Below are 25,334 nucleotides of genomic sequence, written 5' to 3' on the forward strand. Positions count from 1 at the left end.
GCCTATATAACAAACAGCTGGTCATTTCTTCAGACTGCATTTAATTATTGATCATTGGGGGTCATTCAGAGTTGTTCGCTCGTTAGCAGTTTTTAGCAGCCGTGCAAACGCTATGTCGCCGCCCACTGGGGAGTGTATTTTAGCTTAGCAGAAGTGCAAACGAAAGGATCGCAGAGCGGCTACAAAATTATTTTATGCAGTTTCTGAGTAGCTCTAGACCTACTCAGCGCTTGCGATCACTTCAGACTGTTCAGTTCCTGTTTTGACGTCACAAACACGCCCTGCGTTCGCCCAGCCACGCCTGCGTTTTTCCTGGCACGCCTGCGTTTTTTCGAACACTCCCTGAAAACGGTCAGTTGACACCCAGAAACGCCCACTTCCTGTCAATCACTCTGCGGCCAGCAGTGCGACTGAAATGCTTATCTAGACCCTGTGTGAAACTACATCGCTCGTTGTAATAGTACGTTGCGCCGCATACGCATGCGCAGAAGTGCCAGTTTTTTGCCTCACCGCTGCACAGCAAACGAAAGCAGCTAGCGATCAACTCAGAATGACCCCCATTCTTCAGATGTTCCTCAGTGTTATGTGAGCAAGTTACGTAGTTAGCAAACAGACTTTGGAACAACCCTCTGAGTTCTGCTTTCTTTGTGACGTCCTCCCCCTCCTTCTACTCCAGGGCCTGTGTACAAGACTGTGGACCTAATTCAGGGGGTCATTCCGAGTTGTTCGCTCGCTAGCAGATTTTAGCAGCATTACACACGCTAGGCCACCGCCCTCTGTGAGTGTATCTTCGCTTAGCAGAATAACGAACGAAAGAATTGCAGAACTGCGAATAGAAAATTCTTAGCAGTTTCTGAGTAGCTCGAGACTTACTCCTACACTGCGATCAGCTCAGGCCGTTTCGTTCCTGGTTTGACGTCACAAACACGCCCTGCGTTCGGCCAGCCACTCCTCCATTTCTCCAGACACTCCCGCGTTTTATCCTGGCACGCCTGCCTTTTTCTGTACACTCCCAGAAAACGGTCAGTTTCCGCCCAGAAACACCCACTTCCTGTCAATCACACTCCGATCACTTCAACGATGAAAATTCTTCGTTCGGACGTGAGTAAACCTACTAAGTTTTGTGCTAAAATACTTTTTTCCCTTAATCGCTCCGTTGCGAAAATCGGCAACGAGCGAACAACTCGGAATGACCCCCTCAGACCCCGTCACTGATGTGCAAAAATGCTACAATCAGATATCGGTCATTAGGTCGCCAGTCATTAGGTCGATCACTATTGGTTGATATGCATTAGGTCGACAGGGTGACTAGGTCGCCATGGTTATTAAGGCAACATGAACAAGGTCAACATGGAAAAAGGTCGACATGAGTATTTTTACTTTTTTTGGTGTTGTTTTCTTGGTAAAGTGACGGGGAACCCCAATTCGTGCACCGTGTCCCCTCGCATCGGGTTACCTTCCCAATTGTAGTCCACATGGATCGTAAAGTATGAAAAAGTTCAAAAAAAAAAAAAGTGAAAAACTCATGTCAACCATTTTCCATGTCGACCATATTCATGTCGGCCCAATGACCATGTCGACCAAAAGTGATCGACCTAATGACTGTTGACCTAAGTCTCGTTGACCTAATGACTGTAAGCCTCTACGATCAGGACTGAATTGCCCCCTGTATCTGGCAGCCAGACTATGGGGGTCATTCTGAGTTGATCATTCGCTCGATTTTCGCAGCGCAGCGATCAGGTTTGTACTGCGCATGCACCACAATGCACAGGCGCGTCGGACGGGTACAAAGCGGATCGTTGCTGAGCGATGGATTTATCGAAGAATCCATTCGCACAGCCGATCGCAAGGAGATTGACAGGAAGAGGACGTTTATGGGTGTCAACTGACCGTTTACTGGGAGTGGTAGGGAAAACGCAGGCGTGTCCGGGCGTTTGGAGAGTGGTTGTGTGACGTCAATTCTGGCACCAAAAAGACTGAAGTGATCGCAGCGGCTGAATAAGTCCAGCGCTACTCAGAAACTCCACAAACTGTTTTTGCAGAGCTCGGCTGCACAGGCGTTCGCACACTTGCAATGTGAAAATACTCTCCCCCGTGGGTGGGGACTATGCGTTTGTACGGCTGCTAAAAACAGCTAGCGAGCGATCAACTCGGAATGACCCCCCATATGTTATGTCTGCTCTTTGCACTGTGACATCCTCTCCCCATCATCACATGACATGCTTAGAGCTGTGATTACTATCTGGCAGTCATACCTGCTTACTTTCCAGAGAGGGGAAAGTAGATCATAATCTTTTGGAGGATAGCTAGTAACAATCCTTAGCTGGCTATTTAAAGGAAAACTAACAAAAACCTATGTGGGAATGATGCCTTCTATATGCCTTCCATTTCTGTCTGTTCTACAGCGCGCTTCATCAGAAACATGCGTCAGAATCACAGGTGTCACTTGGACAAACCTTTGTCATATACAGTCCACCTGTTAGTATGAAATGGGAATGTACTAATACGAACTCACCACTTTTTCTCATCACTAGCACGTCTCCACACTCATCCTCAATCGGCAGAAATATCTCAGGGACCACGATCAGTATTCTCCTTTTCTGTGGGGGGTTAATATTCCAGATGCACTCCACGTGGGCCGGATAATCGCCCGGATAGTTTGGAGACTCAATATAACCTGTGTACTCTCCTAATTCCCCACCGCAGTGCTGATCTGCGAATAAACAGCAATCACTTATAGAAGATGTAGGTAGTCTTCAGCTCGTCATCTGCTGCAGTGTATCCCAGCCTGCCCTCTAATGGATGCTAATGTTACTGCAATGGATTTACTACTAACAGACTACACAGAGAACTACCCCAATATCAGGGATCGGTATGAAATACCTCCAATCAAAATCCTGACGGTCGAAATCCCGACAGCAATTGGCCGACGGTCAAAATCCCGACATGAACAAAATACCGACATTTAAAATACAGACAAGGTCAAAATACTGACATGTAAAATGCAGACAGGTCAAAATACCGACATGCGTTTTTCTTTTCTTTTTTGTGTATGTCGACATGGACACCATATAAGTGTACCGTGTCCCCTCGCATGGCTCAGCTTCGGGCACGGTGCCTCGCTGCGCTCGGCACACTATTATATTCCCCCTCCAGGTCCACTGGGATGGTAAAGTATGAACAAGTCGGTTTCAATGAAATAATCATGAAAAACTCATGTCGCCATTTTGACCTGTCGGCATTTTACATGTCAGTATTTTGACCTTGTCTGTATTTTAAATGTCGTTATTTTGTCCATGTCGGGATTTTGACCTTGTCGGGATTTTGACCGCTGGTCAATTGCTGTCGGGATTTTAATTGGAGGTAAATTGACTGCATCCCCAATATCATGCCAGTCACTGGCTCCACATATGGTTGTTTTCTTTCATCTCGTTGGCCTCTTCCAAATGATACTATTATTCTAGGCAAATGAGACCGTGGAGACAGATTCAGCACCCATTCTAGTAGTTCAAAAAGAAATATCCAACCCTACAACTTTAGCTTTTGAAAAATTAAATAAATAAAAATAACTACTATGAAAGTTCCTTTCAGCTGTTTGCGCACAGTTGGCCTTATTCGGGTTTGTCAGCAAACCAAGAAAGCACACTAATGGGCCAAACCATTCTGCGCTGCAGGTGGGGCAGATGTAACATGTGCAGAGAGAGTTAGATTTGGGTGGGGTGTGTTCAAACTGATATCTAAATTGCAGTGTAAAAATAAAGCAGCCAGTATTTACCTTGCACAGATACAATATAACCCACCCAAATCTAACTCTCTCTGCACATGTTACATCTGCCCCCCCTGCAGTGCAACATGGTCCCATTAGTGTGCTTTCTTGGTTTGCTAACAAACCTGAATAACTCCCAGTGTCAGGATGACTGATGTCTTGATATAACACTGCACATCTGAGGTTATGTAACATACAAAAGATAGAGGCTGATCATAATTTAAAGTACACTGTCACAGTATCCGTTCAATCACATACTGTATTAACACACAGTGTACTCTACAAGTGATTTGTTATAACTGAAAGGGATACAGTACACGCCAGACTGAGGCCTGCATAAAACATTCATATAATAACGTATTAAAAAAGGCAAAAATGCAACAACCATAATTTAACAAAAAATGTGTAATAAAGTAAAGGATAAGCTTTTCATCATAAACAAAGAAACCCAATATATTATTATTCACAAGTACATGCATCCATTAATAAATGTATAAATCTAAATACATAAATTCAATTAATTTAAATTAGGCTCTACCACAAACATGGTGCAATCTACTATCTTCTATCAGCTAGCCAATAAAAGCATCACTGGGCATGAAAGGTCAGCTACAATGCCTGTCAGACCGACATACATCTGACAGCCTCACTCCCATCAGATATCGTGGGCGTACAGTGAGATCTCTCACCAGGGCTGCCATCAGAAATGATGGGGCCCAAGACTGACCCTCACAAGGCAGGGCCCCCACCACCCCACTGTCCGATCCCCCCCTTCCCTGCATTCCCCAAAGTACCTTTTGAGGGGGTCCGGGTGGTTGTAGTGAGGATCAGGGTACCAGGTCAGCTGTCTGCTGCGCACCAGCAGGCAGCCACGCAGGGACAGAGCCGTGGTCATATTCTTAATACCAAATGGCAGCTCCTGATTGGCTGCTGGTACGTGAGCTCTGATTGGCTCACGGCCGTCTCTGTATTAAGAATATGACCGCGGCTCAGCCTTTGCCTCTGTCCTTCCGTGGCTGCCTGCCGATGCGTAGGCAGTCAGCTGACCTGGTCCCCTGATCCTCACTACAACCACCCGGGCACCATCTCAGTCCGGGCCCGGAACTGGAGTACCCGCCGTCCCCCCTTGATGGCGGGCTTATATCTCACCATATATGGATCCACCTCTGGGAAGGAGATATTTCCCCGTACTCCCCTGTGAGATATGTCACTTTGTATGGACACACAATATCTGGGTCCCGCCCCTGGGGAGGAGACATTTCCCCATCCTCCTGTGAGATATCTCACCGTGTATGGCCACATGATATCTGCATCCCACCCCTGAGGAGACATTTCCCCGTCCTCCTCTGTGAGATATCTCACCGTGTATGGCCTTATTATATCTACGCCCTGCCCCTGAGGTGGAGACCTTTCCCCGCTCCTCCTCCTGTGAGATATCTCACCGTGTATGGCCTTATTATATCTACACCCTGCCCCTGAGGTGGAGACCTTTCCCCGCTCCTCCCCTGTGAGATATCTCACCGTGTATGGCCTTATTATATCTATGCCCTGCCCCTGAGGTGGAGACCTTTTCCCGCTCCTCCCCTGTGAGATATCTCACCGTGTATGGCCTTATTATATCTATGCCCTGCCCCTGAGGTGGAGACCTTTCCCTGCTCCTCCTCCTGTGAGATATCTCACCGTGTATGGCCTTATTATATCTACACCCTGCCCCTGAGGTGGAGACATTTCCCCGCTCCTCCTCCTGTGAGATATCTCACCGTGTATGGCCTTATTATATCTACGCCCTGCCCCTGAGGAGACATTTCCCCGCTCATCCCCTGTGAGATATCTCACCGTGTATGGCCTTATTATATCTACGCCCTGCCCCTGAGGTGGAGACATTTCCCCGCTCCTCCCCTGTGAGATATCTCACCGTGTATGGCCTTATTATATCTACGCCCTGCCCCTGAGGAGACATTTCCCCGCTCCTCCTCCTATGAGATATCTCACCGTGTATGGCCTTATTATATCTACGCCCTGCCCCTGAGGAGACATTTCCCCGCTCCTCTTCCTTTGAGATATCTCACCGTGTATGGCCTTATTATATCTACGCCCTGCCCCTGAGGAGACATTTCCCGCTCCTCCTCCTATGAGATATCTCACCGTGTATGGCCTTATTATATCTACGCCCTGCCCCTGAGGAGACATTTCCCCGCTCATCCCCTGTGAGATATCTCACCGTGTATGGCCTTATTATATCTACGCCCTGCCCCTGAGGTGGAGACATTTCCCCGCTCCTCCTCCTGTGAGATATCTCACCGTGTATGGCCTTATTATATCTACGCCCTGCCCCTGAGGTGGAGACATTTCCCCGCTCCTCCTCCTGTGAGATATCTCACCGTGTATGGCCTTATTATATCTACACCCTGCCCCTGAGGTGGAGACATTTCCCCGCTCCTCCTCCTGTGAGATATCTCACCGTGTATGGCCTTATTATATCTACACCCTGCCCCTGAGGTGGAGACATTTCCCCGCTCCTCCTCCTGTGAGATATCTCACCGTGTATGGCCTTATTATATCTACGCCCTGCCCCTGAGGAGACATTTCCCCGCTCATCCCCTGTGAGATATCTCACCGTGTATGGCCTTAATATATCTACGCCCTGCCCCTGAGGTGGAGACATTTCCCCGCTCCTCCCCTGTGAGATATCTCACCGTGTATGGCCTTATTATATCTACACCCTGCCCCTGAGGAGACATTTCCCCGATCCTCCTCCTGTGAGATATCTCACCGTGTATGGCTTTATTATATCTACGCCCTGCCCCTGAGGTGGAGACATTTCCCCCTGCTCCTCCTCCTGTGAGATATCTCACCGTGTATGGCCTTATGATATCTACGCCCTGCCCCTGAGGTGGAGACCTTTCCCCGCTCCTCCCCTGTGAGATATCTCACTGTGTATGGCCACATGATATCTGCATTCCGCCCCTAAGGAGACATTTGCCCGTATCCCCCTGTGAGATATCTTACCCTGTACGGCCACATGATATATGGATTCCACCCCTGGGGAGGAGACATTTCCACGTTCCTCCCTTGTGAAGTAACAGGGAAAATGGAAAATGTCTATTGGTTGGCCGGCATTTCAGCCTGATGAAGAGATGTATGCAAACCCAAATTGTACGCAGTTCAGCAATTATTGGCCGACTCTACATGCATCTATATCGCACTGCGTGTATGCAGCAATGATCTAGTAATTCTGGTCGCAAAAAGGATTTATTCACAAAGTGATTGACAGTCAGGCACCACTTGGAGGTGGGGGGGGGGGGGGGGGGGGGGAGGGTTTACATGGAGCTGCAGCAAAAATGCAGAAGTGTTTTGGGGAGTGTCTCTCTGTCTGTGATCCTGCGTGTGGCTTGGAAAGGCTCCGGCGCTTTCGCACAGTCGCTGTGCACACATTCGCGGCTGCAGCATTAGTGTACATTCCTGAATCAAGCCCTTAAACCTTATTTATTTGTCATTTTTGCTGTGATTTGTGTGTATTACTGTATAAAAAAATGGTGGTAAATTGAGGCTGCCAAACAAATAGTATATTCTATATAATTTTTGTTTATGTAGTACCCCGCTTATGCCCCTGATCAGAGAAAGAAGTCACTTACTTTTACAATGCGTCACGTTTGTAGAGCCATCAAAATCAGTGCTGGTATTTCCCGGGCATGTTACACAGTAATTCTGCCCAAACTCCGGCTGATAGGTCCCCACAGGACACCGTATACACCTGTGCGTCGTGGAGTTGTAGAAATGCCCAGGTGAGCAGTGAACTGCAATCAGAGGCAGCAGAGACATGAGATTGCAATTAGAACGTATAATTTCATTTAGTTTGAAGACTTAGAGCCTAATTCAAGGTTGATTGCAAAAGCAAATTTTCCCTCTAATGGGCAAAAACCATGTGCACTGCCGGTGGGACAGATGTAACATGTGCAGAGAGTTAGATTTGGGTGGGCTGTGGTCAAACTAAAAATAAGAATTTACTTACCGATAATTCTATTTCTCGGAGTCCGTAGTGGATGCTGGGGTTCCTGAAAGGACCATGGGGAATAGCGGCTCCGCAGGAGACAGGGCACAAAAGTAAAGCTTTTACAGGTCAGGTGGTGTGTACTGGCTCCTCCCCCTATGACCCTCCTCCAGACTCCAGTTAGGTACTGTGCCCGGACGAGCGTACACAATAAGGGAGGATTTTGAATCCCGGGTAAGACTCATACCAGCCACACCAATCACACCGTACAACTTGTGATCTAAACCCAGTTAACAGTATGATAACAGAGGAGCCTCTGAAAGATGGCTTCCTAAACAATAACCCGAATTAGTTAACAATAACTATGTACAAGTATTGCAGATAATCCGCACTTGGGATGGGCGCCCAGCATCCACTACGGACTCCGAGAAATAGAATTATCGGTAAGTAAATTCTTATTTTCTCTATCGTCCTAAGTGGATGCTGGGGTTCCTGAAAGGACCATGGGGATTATACCAAAGCTCCCAAACGGGCGGGAGAGTGCGGATGACTCTGCAGCACCGAATGAGAGAACTCCAGGTCCTCCTTTGCCAGGGTATCAAATTTGTAAAATTTTACAAACGTGTTCTCCCCTGACCACGTAGCTGCTCGGCAGAGTTGTAATGCCGAGACCCCTCGGGCAGCCGCCCAAGATGAGCCCACCTTCCTTGCGGAATGGGCCTTAACAGATTTAGGCTGTGGCAGGCCTGCCACAGAATGTACAAGTTGAATTTTGTTACAAATCCAACGAGCAATCGACTGCTTAGAAGCAGGTGCACCCAACTTGTTGGGTGCATACAGTATAAACAGCGAGTCAGATTTTCTGACTCCAGCCGTCCTTTAAATGTATATTTTTAAGGCTCTGACAACGTCCAACAACTTGGAGTCCTTCAAGTCGTCTGTAGCCGCAGGCACTACAATAGGCTGGTTCAGGTGAAACGCTGATACCACCTTAGGGAGAAAATGCGGACGCGTCCGCAGCTCTGCCCTATGTCGAATGGAAAATTAAATAAGGGCTTTTATAAAACAAAGCCGCCAGTTCAGATACTCTCCCGGCCGAAGCCAGGGCCAGTAACATAGTCACTTTCCATGTGAGATATTTCAAATCCACATTCTTTAGTGGTTCAAACCAATTGGATTTGAGGAAATCTAAAACTACATTTAGATCCCACGGTGCCACCTTAGGCACCACAGGAGGCTGTATATGCAGTACTCCTTTGATAAAAATCTGGACCTCAGGGACTGAGGCCAATTCTTTTTGGAAGAATATTGATAGGGCCGAAATTTGAACCTTAATAGATCCCAATTTGAGACCCATAGACAATCCTGATTGCAGGAAATGTAGGAAAACGACCCAGTTGAAATTCCTCCATCGGAGCACTCCGCTGCTCGCACCACGCAACATATTTTCGCCAAATACGGCGATAATGCTTCGCGGTGACTTCCTTCCTTGCCTTTATCAAGGTAGGAATGACTTCTTCTGGAATGCCTTTTCCTTTTAGGATCTGGCATTCAAACGCCATGCCGTCAAACGCAGCCGCGGTAAGTCTTGAAAAAGACAAGGACCCTGCTGAAGCAGGTCCCTTCTCAGAAGTAGAGGCCACGGATCGTCCGTGACCATCTCTTGAAGTTCCGGGTACCAAGTCCTTCTTGGCCAATCCGGAGCCACTAGTCTTACTCCTCTTTGCCGTATAATCCTCAATACCTTTGGTATGAGAGGCAGAGGAGGAAACACATATACCGACTGGTACACCCAAGGTGTTACCAGCGTGTCCACAGCTATTGCCTGCGGATCTCTTGACCTGGCGCAATACCTGTCCAGTGTTTTGTTGAGGCGAGACGCCATCATGTCCACCATTGGTTTTACCCAACGGTTTAATAGCATGTGGAAAACTTCTGGATGAAGTCCCCACTCTCCCGGGTGAAGGTCGTGTCTGCTGAGGAAGTCTGCTTCCCAGTTGTCCACGCCCGGGATGAATACTGCTGACAGTGCTATCACGTGATTCTCCGCCCAGCGAAGGATCCTGGCAGCTTCTGCCATTGCCCTCCTGCTTCTTGTGCCGCCCTGTCTGTTTACATGGGCGACTGCCGTGATGTTGTCCGACTGGATCAACACCGGTCTTCCTTGAAGCAGAGGTTCTGCCTGGCTTAGAGCATTGTAGATTGCTCTTAGTTCCAGAATGCTTATGTGAAGAGACTTTTTCAGGCTCGACCACACTCCCTGGAAATTTCTTCCCTGTGTGACTGCTCCCCAGCCTCTCAGGCTGGCATCCGTGGTCACCAGGATCCAATCCTGCATGCCGAATCTGCGGCCCTCCAATAGATGAGCCTCCTGCAACCACCACAGACGGGATACCCTTGTCCTCGGCGACAGGGTTATCCGCAGGTGCATCTGAAGATGCGACCCTGACCATTTGTCCAACAGATCCCTTTGCATGGAATCTGCCGAAAGGGATTGCTTCGTAAGAAGCTACCATTTTTTCCCAGGACTCTTGTGCATTGATGTACAGACACCTTTCCTGGTTTTAGGAGGTTCCTGACCAGGTCAGATAACTCCTTGGCTTTTTCTTCGGGAAGAAAAACCTTTTTCTGAACTGTGTCCAGAATCATCCCCAGGAACAGCAGACGAGTTGTCGGCATTAATTGGGATTTTGGAATATTCAGAATCCATCCGTGCTGCTTTAGCACCTCTTGAGATAGTGCTAAACCCATCTCTAGCTGTTCTCTGGACCTTGCCCTTATTAGGAGATCGTCCAAGTATGGGATAATTAATACGCCTTTTCTTCGAAGAAGAAATATTATCTCGGCCATTACCTTTGTAAAGACCCGAGGTGCCGTGGACAAACCAAACGGCAGCGTCTGAAACTGATAGTGACAGTTTTGTACAACGAACCTGAGGTACCCCTGGTGTGAGGGGTAATTGGAACGTGGAGATACGCATCCTTGATGTCCAAGGATACCATAAAGTCCCCTTCTTCCAGGTTCGCTATCACTGCTCTGAGTGACTCCATCTTGAACTTGAACTTCTTTATGTACAGGTTCAAGGACTTCATATTTAGAATAGGCCTTACCGAGCCATCCGGCTTCGGTACCACAAAAAGAGTGGAATAATACCCCTTCCCTTGTTGTAGAAGAGGTACCTTGACTATCACCTGCTGAGAATACAGCTTGTGAATGGCTTCCAAAACCGTCTCCCTTTCTGAGGGGGACGTTGGTAAAGCAGACTTCAGGAAACGGCGAGGTGGCTCTGTCTCTAATTTCAACCTGTACCCCTGAGATATTATCTGCAGGATCCAGGGATTTACCTGCGAGTGAGCCCACTGCGCGCTGTAATTCTTGAGACGACCGCCTACCGCCCCCGAGTCCGCTTGCGAAGCCCCAGCGTCATGCTGAGGCTTTTGTAGAAGCCGGGGAGGGCTTCTGTTCCTGGGAAGGAGCTGCCTGTTGCTGTCTCTTCCCTCGTCCTCTGCCTCGTGGCAGATATGAATAGCCCTTTGCTCTCTTATTTTTAAAGGAACGAAAGGGCTGCGGTTGAAAGGTCGGTGCCTTTTTCTGTTGGGGAGTGACTTGAGGTAGAAAGGTGGATTTCCCGGCCGTAGCCGTGGCCACCAAATCCGATAGACCGACCCCAAATAACTCCTCTATGCATCGCCTGTCCACTGTCGTGTCCATAAAGCTCTTCTGGCCGAAATGGACATAGCACTTACCCGTGATGCCAGTGTGCAGATATCTCTCTGTGCATCACGCATATAAAGAAATGCATCCTTTATTTGTTCTAACGACAGTAAAATATTGTCCCTGTCCAGGGTATCAATATTTTCGATCAGGGACTCTGACCAAACTACCCCAGCACTGCACATCCAGGCAGTCGCAATAGCTGGTCGTAGTATAACACCTGCATGTGTGTATATACCTTTTTGGATATTTTCCATCCTCCTATCTGATGGATCTTTAAGTGCGGCCGTCTCAGGAGAGGGTAACGCCACTTGTTTTGATAAGCGTGTTAGCGCTTTGTCCACCCTAGGAGGTGTTTCCCAGCGCTCCCTAACCTCTGGCGGGAAAGGGTATAAAGCCAATAACTTCTTTGAAATTAGCAGTTTTTTTATCGGGGCACCCCACGCTTCATCACACACGTCATTTTATTCTTCTGATTCGGTAAAAACTACTGGTAGTTTTTTCACACCCCACATAATACCCTGTTTAGTGGTACCTGTAGTATCAGCTAAATGTAACATCTCCTTTATTGCCAAAATCATATAACGTGTGGCCCTACTGGAAAATACGGTTGATTCGTCACCTTCACCACCGGAATCAGTGCCTGTGTCTGGGTCTGTGTCGACCGACTGAGGCAAGGGGCGTTTTACAGCCCCTGACGGTGTTTGAGGCGCCTGGACAGGCACTAATTGAGTGTCCGGCCGCCTCATGTCGGCAAACGACTGCTTAAGCGAGTTGACGCTATCCCGTAATTCCACAAATAAAGGCATCCATTCTGGTGTCGACCCCCTAGGAGGTGACATCCTCATATTTGGCAATTGCTCCGCCTCCACACCAATAACGTCCTCATACATGTCGACACACACGTACCGACACACAGCAGACACACAGGGAATGCTCTATACGAAGACAGGACCCACTAGCCCTTTGGGGAGACAGAGGGAGAGTCTGCCAGCACACACCAAAAAGCGCTATATATGACAGGGATAGCCTTATGATTAAGTGCTCCCTTATAGCTGCTTTTATATTAATATATTGCCATTTATTTTGTCCCCCCTCTCTGTTATACCCTGTTTCTGTAGTGCAGTGCAGGGGAGAGACCTGGGAGCCTTCCTGACCAGCGGAGCTGTGACAGAAAATGGCGCCGTGTGCTGAGGAGATAGGCCCCGCCCCTTTTTCGGCGGGCTCGTCTCCCGCTATTTAGTACATTTAGGCAGGGGTAAATATCTCCATATAGCCTCTGGGGCTATATGTGAGGTATTTTTAGCCTTTTTAAAGGTTTTCATTTGCCTCCCAGGGCGCCCCCCCCCCAGCGCCCTGCACCCTCAGTGACTGCCGTGTGAAGTGTGCTGAGAGGAAAATGGCGCACAGCTGCAGTGCTGTGCGCTACCTTAAGAAGACTGCAGGAGTCTTCAGCCGCCGATTCTGGACCTCTTCTTGCTTCAGCATCTGTGAGGGGGCCGGCGGCGTGGCTCCGGTGACCATCCAGGCTGTACCTGTGATCGTCCCTCTGGAGCTTCATGTCCAGTAGCCAAGAAGCCAATCCATCCTGCACGCAGGTGAGTTCACTTCTTCTCCCCTCTGTCCCTCGTTGCAGTGATCCTGTTGCCAGCAGGAATCACTGTAAAATAAAAAACCTAAGCTAAACTCTCTAAGCAGCTCTTTATGAGAGCCACCTAGAATTGCACCCTTCTCGGCCGGGCACAAAAATCTAACTGGAGTCTGGAGGAGGGTCATAGGGGGAGGAGCCAGTACACACCACCTGACCTGTAAAAGCTTTACTTTTGTGCCCTGTCTCCTGCGGAGCCGCTATTCCCCATGGTCCTTTCAGGAACCCCAGCATCCACTTAGGACGATAGAGAAATCTAAATTGCAGTGTAAAAATAAAGCAGCCAGTATTTACCCTGCACAGAAACAAAATAACCCACCCAAATCTAACTCTCTTTGCACATGTTACATCTGCCCCCCTGCAGAGTACATGGTTTTGCCCATTAGAAGAAGATTTTGCTTTTGCAATCAACCTTCTTGTTTAAACTGTGGCCTTCCATATAGGAAGCATACCAGGCAGCTACCGTATGGGTCGCCCCATCGATTTGCATCTGCTTCACTCACCTTTCGTTTCGCAGTCCTGAAAGGACACGGCGCTCTCATATTTTGTCACCAGCCCTCCTCCACATGGAAAGCAGAGGGTGCGACCTGTCTCGGGCTGATAAGTACCCACTGGACAAGCTTTGCAAGGCTTGAACCCATCTACAGAGTAGTGTCCAGGAGCACACTGTCCTAAATAGAAAACAAATGCACCGTTTGCGTTATCCCATAATGTAATCATATACCCATGTTACTCATATGGCAGGGGTTTACAATGTACATTACACAATGTCATTCCAGGGCTGGGTACAGCTGGAAACCCACATTTCCAATGTAGGTATAGAATCTGCCACTACTACACTGTTGTGGTACCATAGCAGTCAAGGTCACAATAAAAAACCTGAAAAACAGACCCCCTTCCTAGCCCACTGCTCTAGTGAGTACTATACAAAGTCCATTCGAGTGACAGAGAGCATGCTTATCTGGTGGCTAACTCCAATCTGATGGCTAGTGTATAAGGCAGGCTCTAATCTGGTGGCTAGTGTACAAAGCAGACGCCAATCTGGTGGCTAGTGTATAAAGCATGCTCCAATCTGGTGGCTAGTGTATAAAGCATGCTCCAATCTGGTGGCTAGTGTATAAAGCATGCTCCAATCTGGTGGCTAGTGTATAAAGCATGCTCCAATCTGGTGGCTAGTGAACAAAGTAGACTCCAATCTGGTGGCTAGTTTATAGGGCAGGGGCGGCCAACCAGTCAGTGACAAAGAGCCAAAAAATCTTGTTAGGTACGTCAAAGAGCCGACATCGAGCCGAAGGCGTGCATGCAAAAATGGAATGTGGCCTTGTGCCTGCTAGACCACGCCCCAGTATAAAATACATTGAAAACGCCAGAACGACATAAAATAACAAATTTTAAAGTCAGATCCATTGAAAAAGCCACTTTCACATAAAATAATTTAAAAAGCTAGATTCACATAATAAAATTAAGTTCCCCCATGTGTCACTCCAGCCAGCTCCCCATGTGACACAGCTACTAGAACCCTCCTATGTCACTCCAGCCAGCTCCCCATGTGACACAGCTGCTAGCACCATCCTATGTCACTCCTGCTAGCACCCTCCTATGTCACTCCAGCCAGCTTTCCCGTGTGTCACTACTTCCAGCACCCCACTATGTCACTCCTGCCAGCTCTCCCATGTGTCACTCCTGCTACCACCATCCTATGTCACTACAGCCAGCTTCCCATGTGTCACTACTTCCAGCACCCTCCTTCATCACTCCAGTCAGCTCCTCCATGTGTCACTCCTGCCAGGATCCTTCTGTGTCACTCCAGCCAGCTCCGCCTTGTGTCACTCTAGCCCACCCTCATGTGTCACTAAAGTTCCTCCACCAAGTCGTGCCATTGCTGCAGCCCCTAATATGTTCTCTGTTTGCCAGTGGGCGTCTTGCCTCTAGTATCTGGCTCCTTCAATTTCCAGTCCATGTAGTGCTGCTGCATGCCTGGCTGGAGTGCAGCGTTTTTTGTATCTGTTGTGGTCACATGATTTAGAGTGTTGGGAGCCACATTTAAATAAAGAAAGAGTCACATGCGGCTCAAGAGCCACTGGTTGGCCACCACTGTTATAGGGCGTAATTCAGACCTGATCGCTGGGCAGCAATTTTTGCAGCCCTGCGATTGGATAGTCGCCGCCTACAGGGGGAGTGTATTTTAGCTGTGCAAGTGTGCGATCGCATGTGTAGCAGAGCTGTACAAACTGATTTTGTGCAGTCTCTGCGCAGCCCAGAACCTACTCAGCCGCTGCGATCACTTTAGGCTGTTCAGGACTGGATTTGACGTCAGACTACCTCCCTGCAAACGCATAGACACGCCTGCGTTTTTCCAACCACTCCCTGAAAATGGTCAGTTGCCACCCAAAGAGGCCCTCTTCCAGTCAAACTCCTTACGAACGCCTGTGCGAATGGATCATTCGCCCAAACCTATCGCCGAGCAGCGATCCGCTTTGTAGCCGTGCGTCGCGCCTGCACATTGCGGTGCATACGTATGTGCAGTTTGTGTTTGATCGCCCGCTGCGCAAAAAACACACAGAGGCAATTAGGTCTGAATCGGCCCCATAAAACAGATCCCAATCTCGTGGCTAGTGTATAAACCAGGCTCCAATCTGGTGGCTAGTGTACAAAGCAGACTCCAATCTGGTGGCTAGTGTATAAAGCAGACACCAATCTGGTGGCTAGTGTACATAGCAGACTACAATCGGGTGGCTAGTGTATAACACAAAACTACAATCTGGTGGCTAGTGTATAATGTAGACCCTCAATCTGGTGGCTAGTGTATAACATAGAACCTCAATATGATGGCTAGTGTATAATGTAGAACCTCATTCGGGTGGTTGGTATATAACGTAGATATATAATGTAGAGCCTAAATCTGGTGGCTAGTGTATATCATAGAACCTCAAAATGATGGCTAGTGTATAATGTAGAACCTCAATCGGGTGGCTAGTGTATAATGTAGAACCTCAATCGGGTGGCTAGTGTATAATGTAGAACCTCAATCGGGTGGCTGGTATATAACGTAGATATATAACGTAGAGCCTCAATCTGGTGGCTACTGTATAACATAGAGCCTCAATTTGGTGGCTAGCGTATAACGTAGCCACTCAGTCTGGTGGCTAGTGTAAAAAGCAGACTACCCATTCATTGGTTATGTACAAAGTGAGCCCTATACTAGTAATGAGTGTACAATGCAGCATCATATCTGGAGGCTAGATAATTGAACAGATGCCAGATCTGGTGGCCAGGGTACACATTACGCAGAAATCCGGTCTGGTGGTTCATGTGTAGCAGACCGCCAATTTCTAGTAGACAATGTATCTCAATCCCCCATGAGATATCACTTTCTGTTTGAGCCCTTGCTGTGCCTATTGCTAACATTTATAACACATGTATTATACATATACTGTTGTCAAAGTCAGAAAAATATCTCTATGCACACTACCATATTTGCACCTCACACAGGTCCGTGCTGCGCATGCGTACGCTCTCCCGTACGTGCGCATACTCACAGTCGCGGGCACCCGCAGGCGCACGGTATGCGTATTTACGGTAGAGTTTATGTGATCGAACAGAGAAATCCCTCTTTGTTTGATACGAAGGGTCAAACAGGAGTAATACAGTGGTGTTTAGTATCCATCGGAAGAATATTTAATTAGAAATATTCCGGTGTTGGTTTGAAGCAGATCAATCGCTCGTGCGAATAGTTATGGACATAAGAAGTTTATGAACATTTACTTTATTTGCACTTTATTACCCATGCGGCGGGAAACCCAGTTTCCCTCCCACCTGAGCTGTTGGAAATAGTCACAGCCCACCTGTATGAATCAACCTATGACCTTTTGTTATAATGCGAGGAGGAATTCCTGTGTCCAATGAACAATGAGATTGTAGGGACCATTGAATTGCATTGTGTGTGGGGCATAAATAGAAAGGCCGATCACATCCAGCTCTCACTCTTCAACGGTTATCATTGCTGAAAATCGGGAGCTGGATGTCCAGAGGCGCATGCGATCGTTTCCTTTGTGCGTAAGTTTTTCTCCGTAATCATACTGTTTCTCTCTTGTTATTATGGGCCATATCTTTCTCTCTCTTCTCTTTCTCTCATTTTTCTCTTAAACTTAATTGTATTGTATTTACTGTGTAGTTACCTGGTTAGTTAGTCTATGTTATATTGTAGTGTATGATTTGTATTTGTATTAATTCTTTTGCAAGTATATCATTCAAAATATATATATATTAGGCGTTGGACCCTAAGCCCAGGTATCTGTGTATTTCTTATAGAGTTAAGTATTCTCAGAGCGTCGGTGACGCTCAAACTGCTTTTAAGCTAGTAAGGTTATACTGTGTTGCATTTACACCATATCACTACACAAAGGGTTTACTGCATAATACACTGTTTATGGTTTAGATATAAAGGTTTTACATTGTGAGCGTATGCGCCGCTGGTGATCTCCTCGTGGTCTCGAGCGGTCGCATCGCTATAGCGAATAATTACGGTAGTCGGCAGCCAATAGCGTGCCTGCCAGTGATCTCTTGGCCGTGAGCGAACGTAACGCTTGAGCGTCTCGACCACGGCTAAGCGATTGTTACTCAACGTGCGTACCCTTACGGTACTTCATACGTAGTTAGCGTACAGTGTTCTTAGACCTCATAAAGGTTATTATATAAGATAAATAATCTGCTTTAACAATTGCGGGCTCGTCCTGTCCTTCACATATCTGCACTAGGTAATTACAGCAGACATTATCCAACAGCAAAGGGCGGGAGATCATATTTCTCGTAGTGCTGTTTGGATAAGCGTCTGCTTCTCTTAGTAAAGGGTGCTGAAGGAATCCGGGAACCGGAGGTAAGAACAACACGCTAGTCTCTTTTAAAACTGTTTATTTTTCTGTCTTGCGTACACACGCACGCATATCTGCATTTCTTTTCATTCGTGTATTTTCGTATATCACTCTCCTGTTTGCTATTATATAGTTGATAAACGTGCTGAGAGAGATTTGCCGCTATTTCAAAGTGTAAAAGTAAAGGTAATATAGTTAAAGTATAGACAAACACACAGCTCATCTACATTGATAAACATAAATTGTGTTACGGTGGATCTTTATTTTGCGTACACGTGTCTCTAACAAGGACTGAGATTTGTGCACGCAAACCAAAGGCCGACGCACGCAGCGTATATTACGCAACGGAGCGTACGGGTACGCCCACGTAACTCAAATCACAAGTTTTTTTTTTTTTTTCTCCTCTCAACGCGATAAGTAGCGCCACGCGGTAAATAACGCCAGGCGATAAATCGCACAAATTTATTTTAAATTCGAAATTTAAATTAATAGATCCTTCTCCTAATTTGTAACACATCTGGTCTAAAGAGAAATTTCTGCGCAGAAATAGAAATAGAAACAAAAGTGTACATGTGGTGAGTGAGTGTGTTGTATACAATTTTACAGGTTGAACCACAAGAAAAGTCGAGTTCTCGTGAGGTACATGCGTGTAAGTGACGTACATGGTGGCTAGGGAGGCATCCCTGGTTAAAACATACAATTTGAGCATTAGAGTGTAGCAGACCAGGAGGTCATACTGTAACAGACCAGGAGGTCATAGCAGACCAACAGGTTCAGGTACAGCAGACAAGGAAGTCCGCTATACAGTCCACAGGCACAACACCAAGAAAGGGTTGGTGCAACACCCATATAGGCCATACAAGCTCTAGCTGAAGGAATTCGCAGCCGCAATTTTCGATTCCACTGGTCGCTCCGTACATAAGATTAGTTGCTTATGTGCTGAACGATTGTACCGCACGTAATTGTGTACATTAGTAAACCTGACCGGTACTATTTGTGTACGAAGGTCATAAACGCTATTTGTACATTCTAACGTGATTTGTGTAATTTTTTTTATTTTAAGGGAAGTTCGCTGCTCACTCAGGAACTATCCAACAACCAATAGTTACTGGAAAGAGTAAGTGTTCTTCGGATCACCCTCACAGGTTCCAGTAAATAGAGGTTCAGGTCGCAGGGGCCCTGGGTCGAGTACGCCAGCACCATATCGGTGTGATCAGGTCGTATTGGTCGGCGTGGGCGAGTGAGTGGGGTACTCGGTAAACCGCCACCGTCAGCCTATTTTGAACATTTTGGTTTGCGTAAGGGTTGGCTGAATAAAGCAACACCTTCGAACTATGGGGGCCACTTGTTCAGGTAGGGGACGATCAACCTCGGTTCGGGTTGATTCAGTGAACCGACCAGTTGGGTCGGCAAGGTACGTGATGTGTGAAAAATACGGTCCACACACAGAGGTTTTATGTGATGAATGGGAGAGAATGACGGTACATGACGGGGAGAAATTCCCAAGAGTAGGTAGCTTCAGCACAGAAGTGTTAACGAATTTAAGGAGAAGGATATGTCTCATTAAATCAGCAAAGAGACGAATCAAGCATTATGATTATTTGCAGTTGTGGCAACAGGAGGGTGACATACAGAGAGGATTGGCTCAGGCGGCGGGATCTGGCTCAATCAGAAAACTGATAGCCACGGCCCCACCGCCACCATATATATCGGGAGAGAAATTGGTTGCGGAGAATGACGCACTAAGGTGTAACACACAAACACTTAGCAACTGTGTAAATGTTAAAGATAATGTTAACCAATTAACCAATGCAAGTATTAACCCGTGCAAGTTGTACCCTGTTTTGAACTTTCCTCAGGAGTGTGATCAAGAAGACGAATCGGCAACAATTTCAGCGCTCTCTCTAGCAGCCACCATAGCAGAGACCACAGTAGGCACAGCTCCACCCACGAGATTAGTAACAAGGGCCCCTAGCGGAGGGATAGGTGAGGTCGTATCTACAGGTAAGTACGGCACCATACACTATGCTGAAGCCATTTCACCACAGGCTGTAGAACCCACACAGAGTGATATTGTTAGAGTTAATCCTGTTAGGGTAATAGCTGTTCCAAATGGGAAAACTGACACATCAGGAGTCACCCCTGTGAGGAACATTGCCATGTATAGCCCATTTTCCAGAATGGAATTAAGGACCATAGTGTCTGAATTCCCTGACCCTAGAAAAGACTTAGTTGCCAGCCAAAAATACATCAGAGACCTAGGTAACACTGTAGAGCCCAACAACAAAGACTGGCAGATATTGCTGAGAGCATGTTTACCCTCCAATGTTGACGCAACTCAATTTTTAGCTGACTGTGGATTAGATCAGGATGTACCTCTTACAGATGTGTACAACAAAGACAATGTAAAAAGAATAAGCTTACAGTTAAAGGAGTATTTCCCAGCCGTAGTTAAATGGAACAAAATATTCTCCATTAAACAGAAGGAGTCAGAAACAGCTGCAGAGTATTTTCACAAAGCATTATCAGAAATGGCAAAATACACAGGCATAGAGGACATTAAAACAAACATAAACCATCGAGAAGTAGCAGTATCGGTACTGATGGATGGTTTAAAAGAATCATTAAAGACTAGGGTACAGACCACACAACCATGTTGGCGAGGTCTGTCTGTGGCTACTTTGAGAGAGGCTGCTATTGATCACGATAGGAACATCACCAGACACAGGGAACAACAAAGTGATAAGTTAATGGCAGTAAGTATACAGGCCCTGACCACAAAACAGCCTGTGTTAACATCACCAAACCCTGTGGGTAAGTCAAATGTGGTAACATGTTATTTTTGTCACAAACAGGGACACTTTGCACGAGACTGTAGATCGAGAAATGTACAAAAATCTTATCAACCCCCTAGACAACGACACGACACACGACATTGGGAGCAGGGTCCGCAGAAACGGAGTTATGAGCCACATGCAGGGGAAACAAAAAGATACCCCCCAAACAGAGATTGGCAAACCTCTGGTAGTTCCCAGCTAACTCCCTCACAAGTAGTTGCTGCCAGCGGGATTCAGGGAGGTCACCATACCCAATAGGGGTGTGGCCATACCTGTAATCTGCAGCCAGTAAAATTGATTGCAAGCCTTGGAAGTGAACCAGAAATTGCAATCAATGTAGCTGGTAAATCATTAAACTTTCTTGTAGACACAGGGGCGGCCAAATCAGTGATAAATTCGACAGTGGGCATGAGAACCACTGGTAAGACAATTCCAGCCATAGGGGTAACGGGAGTAGTCCAGCACTACCCTGTTAGCAAACCAGCCGAGATTACAGTAGGGCCGTTACATACCAAGCATTCCTTTTTGCTGGCTGCATCGGCACCGACCAATCTCCTGGGTAGAGACTTATTGTGTAAAATGGGGTGCGTCATTTATTGTACTCCTGAAGGTGTATTCTTGGACATACCTGAGAATCACGCTCAGGAAGTACGAGACATGTTAGACTCCCCATCAAAATTAATGTCACATACCATTATGACAAATAGGACTCCCTCCCAAGTAGAAGAAATGACATCTCAGATACCAGAGTCACTTTGGACAAAAGATGGACAGGACACTGGATTAATGGCAAACGTAGCTCCGGTAGTTGTACAAGTAAAAGATGGTAGGATAGCTCCAAAAATCCCACAGTATCCTCTGAAGCCAGAGGTGGAGTTAGGAGTGTATCCCGTAATAGAGCGCTTGCTACAACAGGGCATTCTGGTAAGAACGTCCAGCACTGCCAATAGTCCCATCTTCCCTGTTAAAAAGAGTGGGGGGAGGGGTTACCGGCTAGTGCAGGATCTAAGGGGGATTAACAAAATAGTTGAGAGTCAGTTCCCCGTAGTGCCAAATCCAGCTGTCATCCTAATGCAAATCCCTCCCACTGCGAAATTTTTCACTGTTATTGACCTCTGCTCCGCTTTCTTTTCGGTACCTCTGCACCCTGACAGTCAATATTTGTTTGCATTCACATACAGAGGAGTCCAATACACATGGACTCGATTACCACAAGGATTCATAGATAGTCCAAGTATATTTTCTCAGGCTTTGCATGATTGTTTACAGTCTTTCCAACCAGTGAGTGGATCAGTATTAATACAGTACGTGGATGATCTACTACTGTGTTCTGATTCATTGGAAGCATCCCTGAAGGATACGAAACAGCTCCTGTTTCATCTTTCAGACACAGGACACAAGGTTTCCAAAGACAAGTTGCAATTATGCCAAACTAAGGTAAAATATTTGGGACATTGTTTAACACAAGGACTGAGACACCTGACCGCTGATAGAATTCAAGCAATTAGAGACATGACTCTGCCACAAACCCAGCAACAGATCAGAACATTTTTAGGAATGTGTGGGTATTGCCGTAACTGGATCCCAGGGTTTTCCATCCTAGCGTTACCCTTGCAGGAAATGGTCTCCTCAAACAAACCTGATCGGATTTCGCATACAGACGAGTCTGAGACAGCATTTGAGAGACTTAAACAGTGCCTAACGCAGGCACCAGCATTGGGTATGCCTGACTATGGGAAACCCTTTGAACTATACGGAACAGAAAGTGCTGGTTGCGCGGCAGGCGTACTAACCCAAAAGCACGGTGATGCCAGCAGGCCGGTAGCATATTACAGCGCTCAGCTAGATACGGTAGCGCGATCCCTCCCCACATGCTTGCGAAGCGTTGCTGCGATAGCATTGCTAGTAACGAAAAGCGAAGACGTCGTGCTAGGTCACAACCTCACAATTCATACACCACATGCAGTGTCAGCCTTGTTAAATTCTGCCCAAACCAGACACGTCTCATCAGCGCGGTTTACAAGATGGGAATTGGCACTAATGGCCCCCGTAAACATCACCATAAGGAGATGCAGTGCATTAAATCCTGCAACATATCTCCCAGGTGTGCCTGGACAGGCACAAAGGGTGGAGGATGAGAGTGGTGGGGAAGGAGAATTTAATACAAAGGAAGACACTCATGATTGTATGGAATATTTGACCCAAAATTTTACCGCAAGGCCTGACATCAGTGACAACCCACTGGAAGATGCAGAACTTACGTTCTACACGGACGGTAGTTGTCATAGACAGTCAGACTCGGGAGACTTGTGTACTGGATACGCAGTCGTAGATGACCAAGGCACCATAGAAGCGGAACCGCTAGGCCCACCTCACTCAGCCCAGGTTGCTGAACTGGTCGCCCTAACCAGAGCATGTGAATTGGCTAAGGGCAAATCAGCCAATATCTACACCGATTCTAGATACGCATTCGGGGTAGTCCATGATTTCGGAGCCCTATGGCGCCTCAGAAATTTCATGACGGCAGCTGGTACACCAGTAGCGCATGCAGCTCACATAAAAAGGCTTCTAACAGCGATACAGGAACCCGACAGAGTGGCTGTTATCAAGTGTAAAGCACACACATATAGCCAAGACCCAATATCACTTGGTAACAGCCGAGCAATCGAAGCGGCTAAATTAGCAGCTGGTACCCCCAGACAGACAGACACCACACAACTGATGGTATTTAATACCATCAACACACAGAAGTTGTGTGAGATGCAAAATTTGTGTTCCACACAGGAAAAGGCAGTCTGGAAGGCAAAGGGATATGGCCAGGAGTCCTCAGGACTCTGGACGGATGGACAAGGTAAACCGGTGGCCCCCAGAGCATATCTTCCATGTTTAGCTGAGGCAGCTCACGGGCTGACTCATCTGGGCAGGGAAGGGATGTGCAAGTTGGTAAGAGCATATTGGTGTGCCCCAGGATTTTCATCTCATGCGAGTAAAAGAGCAATGTCATGCCTTACCTGTCTGAGAAAGAACATCGGAAAAACAATACCAACAGAACCATCCCATATCCCACCTGCCGGCGGCCCTTTCCAGGTAATACAGATTGACTTTATTCAATTACCCCCTTGTCGAAATTTGAAATATGTACTTGTTTGTATAGATGTTTTCTCAAATTGGGTCGAAGCATTTCCGGCGGCCACAAATACCGCTATGTTTACTGCTAAGAAAATTGTGCAGGAATTTGTATGTAGATATGGTATCCCTAGAATTATCGAAAGTGATAGGGGTACCCATTTTACAGGTGATGTCTTTCAAGGAATGTGTAAATTGATGGGAATTGATAGCAAGCTGCACACTCCATACCGTCCACAGGCGAGTGCGAAAGTGGAAAGAGTGAACAGCACTATTAAAAATAAACTGAGTAAAGTGATGGCAGAGACAGGATTGACATGGCCAGAAGCTTTACCCATTGTACTGTACAGCATCAGAACCACTCCCAGGTCCCCTCTTAATCTGTCTCCCTTTGAGATCTTGTTTGGTCGACAACCGCATGTTATGATTAACCCTCAGGATGATTTGAAGTGTAACAATGAAGTGACTGTAAAATACTTGATTAACATGAGTAAACAGTTAAGGAATCAAAATGATAATCTGAAGTTAGTGATTCCTGACTTACCAGATAGTAATTGTCATGACATTGAACCTGGGGATTATGTAATGATACGGAATTTTCTACGCTCAGGTTGCCTTATTGACAGATGGGAAGGACCATACCAGGTCTTATTGACTAGCACTACAGCATTGAAGGTTGCTAAGAGAGAGACTTGGGTTCATTCGTCCCACTGTAAAAAGGTTGCTGATCCAGAGAGGTCCCGTGATAAGGAACAGACGGTAGAGGTTGTATCACTGGAGTGTCTGTTCCAGGAAGATTGAGGCGGCACCTGAGCATTGAAAACCACAAGATCAAAAGCAGTTGTCGATCCCCTGTTCCCTTTTATTGTTTTTCTCCAACTTCCCATCCCCTCTCCCTCAAATTATTTTTTTCCCCCTTCTCATTCTTCTCCGTTTCCTCCTACAAGATGGACTTGCCCCAAGAGACTGTGATCCGGACTTTCCTGTTGACCATGATGTTGACCAGAGCAGTCTGTTCCGGCGAGAGTACCATGGAGTTCGAGAGAGGTTCTGGAATGGGTTCTGATGACAGAAATGGAGGCGTAGTTTTCCAAGAACAACTTAACCAACAAGTAAAGGCGAGTATCAGAAAACGATCCGATAGCATTGACCATAGAAGGAATTGTGAAGGATTGTTAGCTGAAGAAAACTGTATCTGTCGGCTTTGTAACAATGTCATTGAGGATGGGTGCATAAAGAAATGCCAATCCAGTTTTAATATCCATATGGACCGGCATCCCTTGAGTGACTATCACTCTCTAGTGGGTAGTGTGTTAAATAAAACAGATTGTTGGGTATGCTCTCAAGTACCTCAAGGTCATAGCAAATCAGGGCTAGTACC

The 25,334-nt window shown here is 46.8% G+C and overlaps 1 protein-coding gene across 3 annotated transcripts in view; it reads right to left on the reverse strand.

Annotated features, from left to right (window-relative positions):
* SCUBE1 (signal peptide, CUB domain and EGF like domain containing 1) overlaps positions 1-25,334 on the reverse strand; it is a 322,235-nt gene that overhangs the window by 22,637 nt on the left and 274,264 nt on the right. For all 3 annotated transcript variants that reach the window (XM_063928925.1, XM_063928926.1, XM_063928924.1), the window contains 3 exons: positions 13,623-13,790; positions 7,402-7,563; positions 2,516-2,713 (listed from right to left, as the gene is read on the reverse strand). In XM_063928925.1, coding sequence (XP_063784995.1) covers positions 2,516-2,713; positions 7,402-7,563; positions 13,623-13,790 — 528 coding nt within the window. The remainder of the gene's footprint in view (positions 1-2,515; positions 2,714-7,401; positions 7,564-13,622; positions 13,791-25,334) is intronic.

The sequence above is a fragment of the Pseudophryne corroboree genome, chromosome 6, assembly GCF_028390025.1.
Source record: "Pseudophryne corroboree isolate aPseCor3 chromosome 6, aPseCor3.hap2, whole genome shotgun sequence".
Lineage (NCBI taxonomy): Eukaryota > Metazoa > Chordata > Amphibia > Anura > Myobatrachidae > Pseudophryne > Pseudophryne corroboree.